Genomic DNA, 15,641 nt, shown 5'->3' with positions numbered 1-15,641 from the left:
TCTCCAAATTAACAAGGTAATACTACTAATAATAAAATGAATAATAATAATAACCATTGGTGAAATTAAGGAAGAGAATATTATTAATTATTTTGTTTATTAACTTACATTTCAGAGATTATCATAAATGTAACCTTTTGCTGATATGGTTGTTCATATCAAATGTTCAACGTATTGCACAATCAGGCACAAAGTTGGTGTGCAATGTGCAAAATGTGTTTCGCTTGATAAATTCATTATGTGAGCAACAATACAAGTTAGACTGATATAAAATACTGAAAAGAGACAAATGGGGAGCTCTTACCCACAACCTGGATGACCTCCGCCAGCAGCACCCCATCAGACACATCCTTCTGCAGGTCTCTGATGAGGCGTGTGTGGCCCGACTTGGCCAGGTAGTGGTTGGCCCAGTCCGTGTAAATCTGCTCCAGAAAAAGACAGAAAAAAAGGCAGACACTCCAGTCAGCTCATGCCGAGGGGAAAGGAAACTAGGACTGTATGAGGTCAGACTGGAAAAGTACAAGCACAACTTGTGTTTCCACGAGCTGCCATGTTCCTCTCCCTCTTGGCAAATTCAGGCCACTGAGCACGGGATAAGTTAAGTGTTGAAGGAGGTGGAGAGAGTGAGAGAGGGAGAAGGAGGCTGCCTCAGTGAGACACGTTGTAAAAAGACCAATCGCAGTTAGTCTAGTGGTGGGTAAACTGCATACTGTATTAAAGCATGTCTGTAATCTATGACATTTGATAAAAGTTAAAAGTTTATAGAGATAGAAATACTCCACACTAATGATGACATCACAATTAGAACCAAACCGAACCAGACCCGAAAAGTACAGCTTTTTAAAAGCCTGACTTTATTATAGTGCACGCTATGAGTGCTAGACTTACGATGGGCATACACTGTGCAATTTTTCGTGGTTGTTTTCTTGTCATGGGGTAAGATCCAGCTGAAACTGTACCAATAACGCCGAGCAACTGCAATGACCTGGAAGAATGCTACTTGATACACTGATCTGAAACTTGCAATTCAACTGCATTAATATATGAATACTGGCACTTCTACTCAATTTACTGAGTAATAAATCTTAATTGATTTTGATAGAAAAAGGGAATTAATTTAATCTTCAAGATGCCACAAGTTTGCACTTCTACAAACAAGGTTTCAGACATGAAATGTCTGTGTGTGTACTAGGCGGCAGTAGTCTCTCCTCTGAGCCTGCACGTTAGCCAGTGAAGATCAGTCTAACACAGACACCCCCCTCCAATTGTTCAAGGAATACTGTACTACCAGTGGTGAATATGAGGATGGTAGTAGCCTAGTGGGTAACACACTCGCCTATGAACCAGAAGACCCAGGTTTAAATCCCACTTACTGACATTGTGTCCCTGAGCAAGACACTTAACCCTAAGTTGCTCCAGGGGTGACTGTCCCTGTAACTACTGATTGTAGGTCACTCTGGATAAGGACATCTGATAAATTCCGTAAATGTAAATGAATATCAATACAGTCATTATAAGCCAATTAACAATCCTTAACAGTCAAACATATGCTATTTTTTATCTACATCAACTAAACAATAGTATAATGACAGAATAGTGAAATAAGGCTGTTTTAAACTTCTACTTTTTGTATATTGTCTATTTACTGCATTTATTATTGTTATCTAGTTTTTGATGTACCAACTGAGTATGGCTGAGCAAGCCAGTTGTCCAATGGTCCTGCTGCAAATGGAAAATAAAAAATGTTAACCCTTAAACTGGAGAATTATCCCCAATATTTTCCTCTATGACCAGCATTAAAACTACTGTAGCCTTGGCCCATTTAACTACACACACAAAAAATACATATTTAAAAAAAACATCATCACCTGGTGTCATGGTCAGAACTGGGGGGGTCCATGGTTCAGTCCAGAGTTTAACAAAGCAAATAGGTATTGGATAATTACTGGATGGATGGTGATGTTTCAACAAGTTACTTAACCCAAGTTAATGCAAGTTTTTTTATTGCATAAATCAGACTATAAGAAAGTTACAAGTTATTCTCTAAAGAGGAAGGTCTTAAGATGTAGTTTGAAAATACCCAGCGGCTGTGACACTTCTAGACAGAAGAGTCTAGAAGTGTGTAGATCCCAGTGGAGGGACCAGGCGAGCAGTACTGCAGGGTCGGAGAATGCGGGCTCTGAGGTAGGATGGTGCTACCCCAACTACTGGGAGCCAGTGGAGGGAGCGTAGCAGAGGGGTGGTGTTGGATCATTTGGGAAGGTTGAAAACAAGTCATGCTGCTGCATTCTGTATTAGCTGTAGCATCTTTCAGAGCTAGACCTGCTAGAAGAGAGTTACAATAATCCATTTGTGAGATTACTAGGGACTGTACATGTATCTGGGTTGCCTGTGTTGATATATAAGAGTGGATCCGTCTGATATTTTAGAGAAGAAATGTACAAGAGTGGGAAAGATTGGTGATGTGAGTTGAGAAGAAGAGTTGGTTGTCTATAGTTACTCCAAGGTAAGTATCAGGCAAACTTTATGATGAAGGTGGAGTCTGAGGTAGCTACGCAGTCATGTGTGAACAGTGAGAACAGTAGGCGGTTTAAGACTGTAGAGATCCAGTGCAGAGAGAAATAGATGATTTAGATACATGTTTTCCCACCGTCACTGACTGTGGCCTGTCACTTTGTCACTGACTGTGGCCTGAAATTTGGTGACCCAGTGGCAAAGTGATGGACTGAGTCCCCAGATCCTTCAGCTTGATGAAGAGCTTTGATGGGATTATGGCATTAAATGCTGAACTGTAATCCACGAACATCATTCTGACATGATTCCCCCTACAGGTGAGATAGGGATGTGTGCAGCAGATGGAAAAAATTAGTCCGATGTGCAGACTGTAGTTTGCACTTCATCACAACTGAGGTCAGTGCTACTGGGCGTTAACAGCAGGCTGTTGTTCCTTAGGTACAGGGACAATAATGGGATGTTGGAAACGTTTGTGGACAACTGCCTGAGATAGGTTGAAGGTTGAAGAACTCTGGTTCTCACTGGTGCGAGCTGGTCAGCGCAGGCTCTCAGGACCAGAACTGTGATGGCATCTGGACCTGCTGCTTTCCTGGTGTTCACTCTCTTGAAGGCGTTCATCACAGCATGCTCTGTAATGATGAGAGCATTTCCCTCTCCGGTGCTCTCCATATGTGCATAGCAAATTCCACCGGCTGCAGCATCGAAGCGAGCATAAAACGTGTTCAGCTCATCAGCCAGTGAAGCATCAGCTCTCACTGTTGAAGATGATGGTTGTTAATGATCCGTCATTGTCCTCAGTCCTTTCCACTGGCTCCTAGAGTCACACTATTGTAGCTGCTGTAGTTTCTCCCCGTAGCTCCGCTTGGCCTGTCTGCGCACCTGATAGGATGCAGCCTTTTATTGGTCCATGTTCCTGGAGGCAAGACTCGTCTTGTAGGTGGCGGGGCGCAATCTCAGAGCGTTGCGGATGGTTTTATCCACCCACGGCTTCTGGTTAGGGAAACGTTCCAATGATAGATAGTTTTCTCTCTTGTATCATCAGCTAGTGGGTGGTAGTAGCCTAGTGGTTAACACACTCGCCTATGAACCAGAAGACCCAGGTTTAGGGCTGGGGGGAAAATCGATAGTTTAAAATAGGGCTGCACGATTTGGGGAAAAAGACACATTGCGATTATTGAGATCAATATTGCGATATGCGATTGCGATATGATAAAGGACACTTGCTTGTATATCAATGAAAAAAGTCACATACTAATAGTGAAATGTTTCATTTCAAAGTGAAACATACAAACTACTTATAACAACCTAAAATGCCCAGTTCAAAATACAATTTTCTACCAAATTAAATAAATCACAAAAAACTCTTTACATTACTGTCGAACGACAAACCCTGGTAAGGCTAAACAACTATTTTGATTATATTTGGCCATTATAAAATCCCGTATTATAGTTCTTACATTTAACCAAAACGTTGTTTGGAGGCTGACTTGATCACAGGGATGCATAGCTTTGCTAGCATAGCTAAGGTTAAGATTTGTAAACTGAGGTGAATTTCTTTAGGAAACCTTCAAAGTTTGAGAAAGTTAACTAAACAGCTAAGAACAGTCTAAATAGTTAATGCCTACGCTTAACCAAAACGTTGTTTGGAGGCTGACTTAAACACAGGAATGCATAGCTTCGCTAGCTTAGCCTATCTTAGCTAAGGTTAAGACTTAGAAATAAAAACAGGATTTTATAATGGTCAAATATATTCAAAACAATTGTCCTGCCTTACCTATGAAATGTAATCCCCCGGGATCTGGTTTGGAGCGTACAGCGGTTTGTACAGCCCCAAGCAGCACAAGAGTGAGGCATTTTTATGCACTTCTCTCCATAGACATGTATATGCTTCACGCCACAGCAGAGCCTTTCGCAATATGGCGGCGACGTTGACGTATGATGCAGCGTCATGTGGCGTCTAACCATACGTCTCCGAATTGAAAGTCATGTGACCAAATACGTCACATCCGACTGAAGTGAAACTTCAGTCTGCTCGCAAACTTTGAGAGAATGGATCGGATATGTCGCCGATCCAATCCATGTACTAATCATTTAAATCGCAGCTTTTTGCGTTCATGTAATCGCACAGACTGACATCGCGATTACGATTGCGATTAGATTAATCGTGCAGCACTAGTTTAAAACTCTTTTTATTTTGCAAACTCAAGTTTTTTGCCACAATAGCCGATGTAGCGCTGCCTCACCTGTACAATACATACAGCTGTTGCACTTTTGCTTAAACCTGGGTTAAAGCTTGAAATTGTTGAATGACAGAGCCTCATTTACTTTTGGGGGGGGGATTCTACGCATTTTAACTCTTGAGGACAATCACAGCAATAAAGTTGCACTTTTGACACTATATCTGATGTCTGCAGCCATTTTTTAAGTGCATTGGGGGGAAAAAACGAAAATCAAATCGAAACTCGAATTTTTTTAGGCAAAATCACCCAGCCCTACCCAGGTTCAAATCCCACTTACTACCATTGTGTCCCTGAGCAAGACACTTAACCCTAAATTGATCCAGGGAGACTGTCCCTGTAACTACTGACTGTAAGTCGCTCTGGATAAGGGCGTCTGATAAATGCCGTAAATGTAATACAAAGGACGAATCCCACAACCGCTTCTGTAAACATGACGTCATCAGCACTGCAATGAAATGTCCCACTCTGCCTCTTCAGCGAGTCTTGCAGCACGGCCACTGATCGATCTGTCCAGCATGTGACCTCCCTCATTACCAGCGCTTCCTGTGTAACTCTCATAATGCAACTCTGGACCAAAGAAACGTTGCAGAAGCTCATCAAAACAATGCCACAGCAAATGTTAGCCGTAATAAGTGCACAAATTGTGGATATAATTTAAACAGAAGGCCATTTTATTAAAAGTATATTACATCTAAATATTATCTTGGAAATGACCATTCACTCTACATCTAGACCTACTGGGCATGTGGTGGTGGTAACCCAGTGCGTAAAACACTTAACCCCGAGTTCCTCTGTGGAAGTGTTCTTGTAGCTACTGATGTTGCTACAGTCTTCAAAGCACTTTGGACTTGGACATCTGCTAAAATAATTTATGAGACGTGTCTCAATTCAGGGTCTCCATCCACCTAAGGCTGCAATTTGATGACTGAACGCTCCACAATAAGGCTCGCCAAGTTTGGAAGGTCCTTCAAAATGCAGCCGTTGAATCTCCCACGTCTCACATTACAGCTGCTGACGCAACTTGGAAAATAACCATAGGCCAGACCATCTCAAGGCTGTAGCTTTCCATGGATGTGGTCTATGAAGGCTTCATCATGTTCTGTGGGACTACCCCTGATCTTGTCACACAGAAATACTAAAGCGTGTCCCTCCCACACACTTGTGAGACATGCATCTGTAATAACAGCTCAGATCAGAGCTGTGGTGGGCGGTGTTCTCTGTGGACTGCGGTGAGCTGGTGGCTCTTGGCTCTGCAACCAATACACCTGTGTGTGTGATTCTAGTGGGCAGGGAAGGTGTGTTAAAGAGAATGAAACCCACAAATGAAGCTTTTAAAATCTACTACATGCTTGTATAAGACTGACCTTTCCAGACCTTTTACACTTCACAAGAACCTATTAATGTAGACACTGGTCTTGACCATCTAACTGGCTGCACTCAACTCTCCACCGAAAGCACCAGACAGATGACTGCAGGATGTTCCTCCAGAAGAGAGTAAAGACCTGCATGCTTGGAACAGAAATACATAGACCAGACCACAGAGCAGACTCTGCGCAGACTAAATTAATCCTAACATTAAAAAAAACAACACTCAAATAGATTTTCCAGCGGACTGTGTGAGAAACTGGGATGAACTGGACACATTTTACACTAAAAACAACATTATTTTACATTAAGGCCCAGTTTCCTCCCTAGTCTTTCGATGGTTTGGTGGTCAGTGAACACACATGGTAGTAGTAGCGCAAAGGCCTCCATCTGGGTGAACCACCACGATGGTCTCTAATGACAGAGCCAGAGAGGCTTTCATCTGAGTTCCTCTCTTTCCTCCTCAGCCGAGCTTCAGCTGGGCTTCCATGCAGACCACTGGACCACAGCAGGCAAACGCAGCTCAGCAACTACACTACTGCGAATCGACAGCCAGGTCTAAATTTGTTCTGACCTTTCCGTAAAAAAAAAAAAAAAAAATACAACAACAGGTGACAAGTGACAATGTAAAATAACGTATTTAGGCCTAAATCACACGTGCGTATTCATGGCACTGAGTTATTGTTAATGTCAGGCTACATGCTACTATAATGCAACGTTTGTTCTTGTTATGTGTATGACTTGCAGCAAGCATCACACACTATTCTTTTTTTCTTCACAAGGTTTCCTGACTTGACTTGAGCTCCATTAGCTTATATTTATTTCAGGCATGCAAATCCAAATGCAAGGAAGGTTCTGCTTTATAACATACTACATGTTCTGCATGCAATACATGCTGCACCTGAACAAAAAATAACACGTGCTGACATAAAGATTCTAACACAACCAGTATTTAGCAATCCACATAAACACATATTCTTCTTATAACCTTGGAACACATGAGAGCCAGAACAACTATTTATCAATTATCATTTCTGTCACTAATACTTGCAATAGCATGTACCAGAGATGGAACTTACTTAAATGATAATTTCCTAATGAATATTTAATGTAATCAATAATTTTCTGAAAAATACCAACACTATTCAAAAGCTGTGTTATTAAATTAAATCTCAAAATTCTACCTAAAAACTGCAAGAGGCTAAAACTACTAGCAAGATTTTGTGGAAACCAATACATCTATACGTAATTTAATCATTAATTAAATTTCAGTCATTAATTTGACTTAACATTTCACACTGCAATTGCTGTTGTTGACACTGTTTTACATTAAAAACAGCAACTTCGTACACTTAAAAATATCTGGTATACAACCAATCTACTGCTGAGTGAAAACCCTGACAGAAAGTTGCATGATTTGTGAAGTAAGGCAGCACACGCAGAGTGTCCTGTTGTAGCAGGATATAAAACACACACCGGCCAGCCTGCCATTCTGCAGCACATTTAATCCCCCTGCCCGACACACAAGACGTACTTGAAGCCAACTCTAGCGCCGTGGAAGATTTACAGTCTGACAAATATTCACATAGTGAGTGACGAGCTCTGACCTGAGGGTCAAGTTTGGGCGTTGGGCTCTTTTTCGGAAGGGTCCTCTTGGCGGGCATGTGGAGCAGGACGCGGCTCCTGGCATGGTGCTGGGGAATGGGCAGTCCACACTTCATCCTGGAGGCGACTAGAATGGCCGGCATCTTCCCCTTCTGCTCAGCTTCGCTTTTCAAGTGTTTCCAAAAACCACAATTTACACACGCCCATGCATGCACTGCCTTCCCAAGGAGTATCAGAAGAGCCGCCGGGACTGGCTCAGCAGCTGTGTGACCCACACACACACACACACACACACCAGTGTCAGAATAGAAGCTTTGCTTAAAAAGCTTTTATTAGGACATCAAGCCAAATCCTGTTATTCCTCTCTGTGTTGGTCTCTCGTGACTCACAGCGAGATGCAAGTTTGGATCCTCAACCTGTTCCATTTGAATCTGGCCACACGTTCCACCAGGGTACAACTTCACATTCTCTTTCATCTCAGGCTGAGAGGAATACCATCTCCACAGGTAGGCTACTCGGTGCAGGAGATGAGGAGAAATGGAGAAAAGGCGTGTTCCTGACAAGGTCCATTGGAGGATTAAGGTGCTGCCGGCAGCAGGTGACTGTTATAAGCCAATAGCCTAAACACCACCACCCTTCTTCTCCTCCATCTATTCTGACAGCAGGAGGTGATTGGTCTCATTATCTCTCCTCTGTACTGTACATGTGCCAGGCTCAAGGCACTATCTGTCATCAGACAAGCATGCCGCTCTAATTGGTCACATTCCTAGGATCATGAAAAAAGAGAAAAAAGAAAAGTGGCCATGCTTCATATTCTGCTGTAAAAAAAATACACAGAGCCACCAGGATCAGTCTTCAAACTGGCAACGTTTTGATGATGCTTCTCATAATTTTGTCTCAAGAAATGATAAAAAAAAATAGAGAAAGGTGTTATTGTTGTTTTCTCTGATGTGGTTGTAAACATGTTTCAGTCAATTAAACATGACCAAAATCAGGGAAGAAGCGAAGAAGAAGAATGATGAAGAAAGATGTAGTTTGGTCTATTTTATTTATTTCAAATGATGCGCCCTAACATGCTGTGAACCACTGAGTGCTATGAAACATTTTCATCAGGCTCCGTCCGGACGAGATTCACAGTTCATCCTTCACGGTTCATCTCCATCTTTATGACTCTCAATAGGATTAATTTAGCATCACTGTCATAGGTCAGTCCTCACACTAGAAGAAAACAAAACTTGTACATTAAATGTATGTATCATGTAAACAAATGCAGCTATTGAGGACATAATTGCACGTCAACTAATCATTGTCTGAAAGTTGAGTCATGGCAACTGGACTTCTTTCTTTAATTTAGATAGGTTTCAAACAAAAGCAGGGGAGGGGGTGGGTTTCACTTAACAAGCCTATTCAAGGTGGGAGTGAGGTGAAACATTTACATTTAAGGCATTTGGCAGACGCCAAGGATCCAACCAGTCACCAATCTGGAGGCTAAACTTCCCTGAGATTGACACAGTTCTGTAGTTGCAGAATGAAATGTCTCTACCTTAAAGAAAGAAGTCCAGTTGCCAGGACTCAACTTTCAGATAATTTCACCTGGATGACTGAGAGTCTTCACAGCCTACTAATCATGTACATGTTTCATTCATTCTGAACCAAGAGTGAACAACTTAAACTAATCGTGTGGTTTTAAAAGTACTTAAATCTAACTTCAACATAAAAAGGATTATTAATCCTTACTGCTCTACTTCACAGATTATTAAAAAAAAAAAAAGCTAAAAAAAGCTAAAAAAACTCAAGACAGAGGATATGGAGTGGATGTCCCATGAATTTCACCCAAAGGTCAGGCTGTGGAATGCTTCCAGTATTCCAGTGTGCTAAAATATAGCAAAATATAGCAAAGGATCAAAGGTGAGGCTATCTGTCTGAGAGCTAAAGCTTGGCTGAAATTGGGTCATGCAACAATGACCCCAGGAACACAAGCAAGTCTACAACCGAGTAGCTGAAAAAGAAAATGCCTTGAGATCATTGAAATGCTGTGGTGAGACTAGGGGGGGGAAAAAATAAACATACACACACAGTATATAAATTCTTCTTGTTATTTCTGCTAAAGGTGATTCTACCAGCTTCTGTTTTTCCACATATGGTTTCTCTGTTTGCCTTTATTTTAGTTTAGTAATGTGTTTTAGTATACTTGAGGATAAATTGTAATTATTTTAGAAACGCAAGATATTTATTGTGTCCTGATACATTAAAACTCCATTTTACTCCAGTTTACATTAGTTTTAAAAAAAATATATCTAGAGGTTAAAATAACTGGAGAAAACCAAAATGATCAGCACAACTAAAGGAGTGTAAATCCTGCAATTAAAGAAATTAAAGAAGACAAACACTATTTCTTACGGTATTACATGTAACTCTGTAGCTTTAATTGACATAACCATTACATAAAGTGGTGATAAGACATTACAGAAATAGACATTCATGCTTTTAAGTCACTATGCAACCTGTCCACTGAGGATCATGCCCAGGTGACAAAAAATCTCTACTCACAGTCAGGATCCTTCTTATCTGCATAATCCCATCATCCAGATCCCTGTGCTCAGGTCAGGTTCAATTATTGGTTTACTCTCTGCCCATTACACCCATTCTGTCATTCTGTCTGTCAGGTGGAATGAAGTTGATAACAAGACCACAAGACCAAAATAAATTAAGAGTTTCAGGGTCAAAGTTGATTTCCAAAGTCAAATTGCCAATATTCATCCTATATAACTACTATGGAATAAGTCAGCAGATCCATGACTGTCATGACGTCTGGTCGTAACATCAAGTCGGATACTGCATGTGCAGAAAAAAAAGTAAATAATAAAGTGAAGTGATTGTCACATGTGATACACAGCAGCACAGCACACGGTGCACACAGTGAAATATGTCCTCTGCATTTAACCCATCACCCTGAGTGAGCAGTGGGCAGCCATGGCAGGCGCCCGGGGAGCAGTGTGTGGGGACGGTGCTTTGCTCAGTGGCACCTCGGTGGCACCTTGGCAGACCGGGATTCGAACCGGCAATCTTCTGATTACGGGGCCGCTTCCTTAACCGCTAGGCCACCACTGCCTGTTCCAGATGGTCACTGTCTCTGTGCTGAGGACTGACTCCTCCATTCATTACCCTCAATATGCTGCTGTCTATTCAACTTTCAGGGACTAAAACTCTAGGAACACCCCATTGTATGGCACAGCCTGTCAACCACTGGTGTCACTCCAGCAAGTCTCTACATCCTGAGACCTTTTAAAGAAAAAAATAGGATCAAAAAATTGAATCATGGTTTATTTGACAAAAATTGTGACTGCGATTTCATTTGCCATTTTTCGCTATAGTATGTGTTAGTTAGTTAAATGTGTAAAATAACTAGACATTGGAATATGAACTGCACTATACTGCGCTGTATTAGTATAGCGAGCGTTTAAGTGGGTGTAGGCTTTAACTTAGGACACATCTGATTGGTGAGCATGATTCACACAAGGAACATCAGTGCATCATGATTGGACTCTCCTACCCTGCAGGCTAAAGTAACTTTCAGACTGAACACAACATGCCCCCACTACATGGAGTGCCACTGTACACAGATCAAGTAGCCATAGTCACAACCTATGTTTTAACAAGAATTTTTTTTAATTCTAGGCTTATCACCAATCAATTTCATTATGATCAGTATATAATCACATCAGATTGTATAATCACAGTTAGTGCTATGTATAAAACCACATTTATTCAAACCATGGTATTGGCCACCTTCAGCAGTAAACACTCTCAAAGGATGTCACACGAAAACGCTTTTCTCCAAAAACGGTCCGAACACTGTTTTAACCTCCCCTCCACACCTATAAGTTGTGCTCCTGTCAAGCAGGGGACTACCCAATCCATGTTGGTATAAGGGTATACAGACCAAGTTTGTATTGGCATACAGGTCCTTCAGTCTTTGTTACGTCCCTGGATGTATGCTCCCACGTGTTCTGTGTGGCTGGCCGTGTTTTTGTGTCCTGTGTCTTTTAGGTTGACTTCGTGGGAGGAGTTGAAGCCTACCAGCTGCACCTGCCTATTGGTCACCACTACCTATATAAAGAGACTTCGGATGGTGTTCGGGAGGTCCCCAGGGTCTGCTAGGCCCTTACTCTTTTGGGAGGTCCCCAGGGTCCACGGAGATCTGCAAGGAGCTCCGTTGGGGATCTCATTCGTGATTCTTATTGCTTTGTGTGATAGACCCTTTAATCAGTTGGCAACATTCAAATCGGAGACAGGCAAGGATAATCTGGAAGAATGGTCGAAAACATGGGAGTCAGCATGTGGCTTGGTTTATAAGCCCTTTCGTGCTCGGGACGAGATGGGATGAAATGAGATGTTATTATTATTATGTAGTATTTACGTGATGTCACTTCCTCAGTACAAATTTGCAGAATTTTTAGATTTCAGTGATCGGTAAGATGGCTGATATATTTTAGACACATTTTCTGTACAGTCAAGTTGTGGTTAAAACAAATAATACAAATGTGGCCAGAGGTATTTAAACTGAGGTATTTAAAGACATTACTGTAACGTTACTTTTTGATTTAGAAAGTTCAAACCAACTGTGGTTAATATGTTATTTTTAGCGTTAGCAAGATGCAGATGTTGGCTTTAGACGTTTTAGACGAGAAAATTTTAGTCCATAAGCATAGACACTAGGCAATTTGTCCAAAACATCCTTATTAATAAGACATCTGATAAGAGTATGTAGGTAACGGGAAGACAATGTAGGCATTTTAGCAAGCTAAAGCTAAGTAGGGGGCAGTGGTGGCCTAGTGGTTAAGGAAGCAGCCCCGTAATCATAAGGTTGCCATCCCGGTCCGCCAAGGTGCCACTGATGTGCCTCTGAGCAAAGCACCGTCCCCACACACTGCTCCATGGGCGCCTGTCATGGCTGCCCACTGCTCACTCAGGGTGATGGGTTAAATGCAGAGGACAAATTTCACTGTGTGCACTGTGTATCACAAGTGACAATCACTTCACTTTGTTTAAGTAGCAAACTGAGAACGACAGGTCAGAGTTGTTGTGAATCCTGCCGATGTAAACTTTTAAGCTTTCATCACTGCATGATTAAATATACGTCTAAGGGGTAGTGTGAGTCTGGCTTGCTAGGCTAGTTACCATTCATGTAGAGGTATGCTTTGGCTACAGCTCATGTAAATACTAACTGTGAAATAATGTGAAATATGTTTGTGAATTATTCAGAGCATGGTGCATTTTGATTGGCATCACATATGGGCTTGTTACACTAATCAGATACACAACCATTGTGTTAGACGTAGACAATTGTTATTGGTCTCTTTTGACATTGTATTCAGTACTTCATGTAATACAAGTGTATCCAAACAGAAGATTATAACATAGTGTATAACCCATGACCCTGACCGAGACTCTGAAAGTTTATTTGATAAACTAACAGTTTAAAGGAGCTGACTGGCCCTTGAATAAAGATACAGTGCAATAAGAGAATGACAGATGCCAAGTTCAATCTCTCATCTGTAAAGTACAATGTGAAGGCAGAAGCAGATCTGTGTAGTATTAGCCTTCTTTTGAAACACGTCAGACGGAACCTTGGCCGCAGTGTGTACTCTATGGTGTGAAAATCCCATTATTAGATTACACTCTGGGTGCCCATTCAGCAAACAATCCCTTTAAGGGTTTAAATGGCCGGCTGGCTCGTCCACAATGGGTCAGTGAGTCAGGAGTCCCATTGCCTCCTTGTACATCTGCTCTGTGATCGCTATATTGGTTGAACCCTGACAATCAGTTGAGTGGCTATAATGCCTGCATGAAACATTTAACAAGTCACTGGAGACACAGAAAGAAATAGACACAAACAAGGGTAACTGGGATTATCACTTGGGCGCATTTAGTAAATTCAGGTAGTCAGATGACCTCATTCTTTCTGCAATCTCCTTAGATGTTAGGTTTAGATTTTCCAATAATTTTGCCACTTCTGTAACAGATTAACATATTTTCCATAACCATAGGATGCGTTTTCCAACATGGTTGTGTAAGAAATGAGAAGCTACTTACTCCATCAGTTTGGGTTAAATAACTTTTACAAGATGAAACATAATGAGTAATTAACCAATGGGAGGATAATGTATGGATCTTATGTATTTTTTATATCAGGCATAGAAAATGAAGACGGAACATAGAAAAACACAGGACGTATACCAGAGTAAAATTACCTTTCTTTCAAGTGTACTTTGTCCACCACTGACTGCTTGTTATATATTCTTGTCCACATCAGCATGAATTTGCTGAATTGATGTCCTACCTTCTGCACTTATGGTTATAAAGGATTTGCAACTTGCATCAGGAGAATACAATGAATGCAATTTCTTCAGGGGTCACATGCTGGTGTGGTGGTTATCAACACCTCCAAGGTCATGAGTCTGAATCCTGACTCAGGTTTTGTGTGTAAAGTTTGCATGATCTTCCCTTGTTGGTGCAAGAGTGAGTATGAGAGCAAAATCAGTCTTAAGCAGATCGGCTGTGAAGCAATATTATTTCACTACAATCATCAGTGCCATACAATACAGGACACATCACCATTTTAACCTTTTCGTCTTTCCTGTTATACTGTCACAAAAAGAGACATCAAGGCTGAGCTGGAAGAAATCCAATGTAACTGCTACACACATTAAGCCAACTTTCATGATTGGTGCAATTTCCAGCTCAAACTGTCCATGAAAACCAAAGGGAATATAGTGTGGGTGTGTTCACCACAGTCTCAGCACTGTCACAAATATCTTGGTCACTCATGAACACAGCTTTGAATGGAAAACATAACTGGAATATTAAAGACAGCATCTTGAGCAGGAGGTTGAGCAGGATTCATGCATGAACCAGACAATTACAGCACCAGCACATATGTCTATGTTTTTTAGGAGCATTACATCCCACTCAGATTTTCTTATGAAGGAAAAAAAAGACTTCCAAATTCCAAACAGATTATTAACACCTATTGCAAGACAACACCTTTAGCAATTTTGACTCAGCAGACAAAATAACCAAAGATAAGAAAGACCTATTCCAAAGCTAGTTGCTGGACCATGGGCCAGGGGTCTTATATCTATTAACATGGCTTTGTCATCAAGCACAACATATTCAGTTGTGATTCTATTGGTGAAAGCAGTTAATGATCAGACAAACAGATTATATAATTAATAATCGATAACAATAAAAGTACTTATGGTACTTGTTCCAAAGAATATCAGTTAAGGGAGTGAATGTGTGAACAGAAATAAGCCATCTAATATATATGATTTATGAGTTGGTCAGAGCTCAAATTATCTACTCTTCAACTGCCAAGATCCATAAGTTTGACATGAGTTGTGAGAATGGAAAGCAATTTAAACAAACAGCAGGAAACAGTTGAAATCCCACAGACGTCAAATGTTGTGCCAGCATTTAAGTTGTGCCAAAAAAGTAAAACAAAAGTCCTAAAGAAAAATGGATTGTATGGATTTGTTTCTAAAAAACATAGATAGTTGGACCTGCTTGACTCAAGAGTCAAGTCAACTTTAAATAAATATATGAATTGAGACGTTTAATGTCATTCATCCTCCTCACAGCTCACTCTGCTGTGGATGGAACTGCATTTTCAGCGCCCTCTGCTGCCTGTCATGAGTCCTGCAACAGGAAGTATTTTTGTAAACAGGTGCAGATAAAACCACATGCAACCTTGGACACTAGTATTTTTTTTTTGCTGTAAGCTATTAAAAAAAATAGAGATTTATGAATCGTATTTTGGGTGATTGTTTATGTGAACACTGAGGCTGAAAAAGTGAAAGTGAAGTGATTGGCATTATGATGCACAGCAAGCACAGCACACAGTAACACAATAAA

The 15,641-nt window shown here is 41.0% G+C and overlaps 1 protein-coding gene across 5 annotated transcripts in view; it reads right to left on the bottom strand.

Moving 5' to 3' along the window:
* Window positions 1-15,641, bottom strand: part of LOC114766573 (neuron navigator 2-like) — an 84,240-nt gene that overhangs the window by 61,125 nt on the left and 7,474 nt on the right. For all 5 annotated transcript variants that reach the window (XM_028957445.1, XM_028957446.1, XM_028957450.1 and 2 more), the window contains exon 3: window positions 305-422. In XM_028957445.1, coding sequence (XP_028813278.1) covers window positions 305-422 — 118 coding nt within the window. The remainder of the gene's footprint in view (window positions 1-304; window positions 423-15,641) is intronic.

The sequence above is a fragment of the Denticeps clupeoides genome, chromosome 17, assembly GCF_900700375.1.
Source record: "Denticeps clupeoides chromosome 17, fDenClu1.1, whole genome shotgun sequence".
Lineage (NCBI taxonomy): Eukaryota > Metazoa > Chordata > Actinopteri > Clupeiformes > Denticipitidae > Denticeps > Denticeps clupeoides.
Note: the sequence above shows the minus strand (reverse complement) of the source record. Positions and strands in the feature narration are given on the sequence as shown.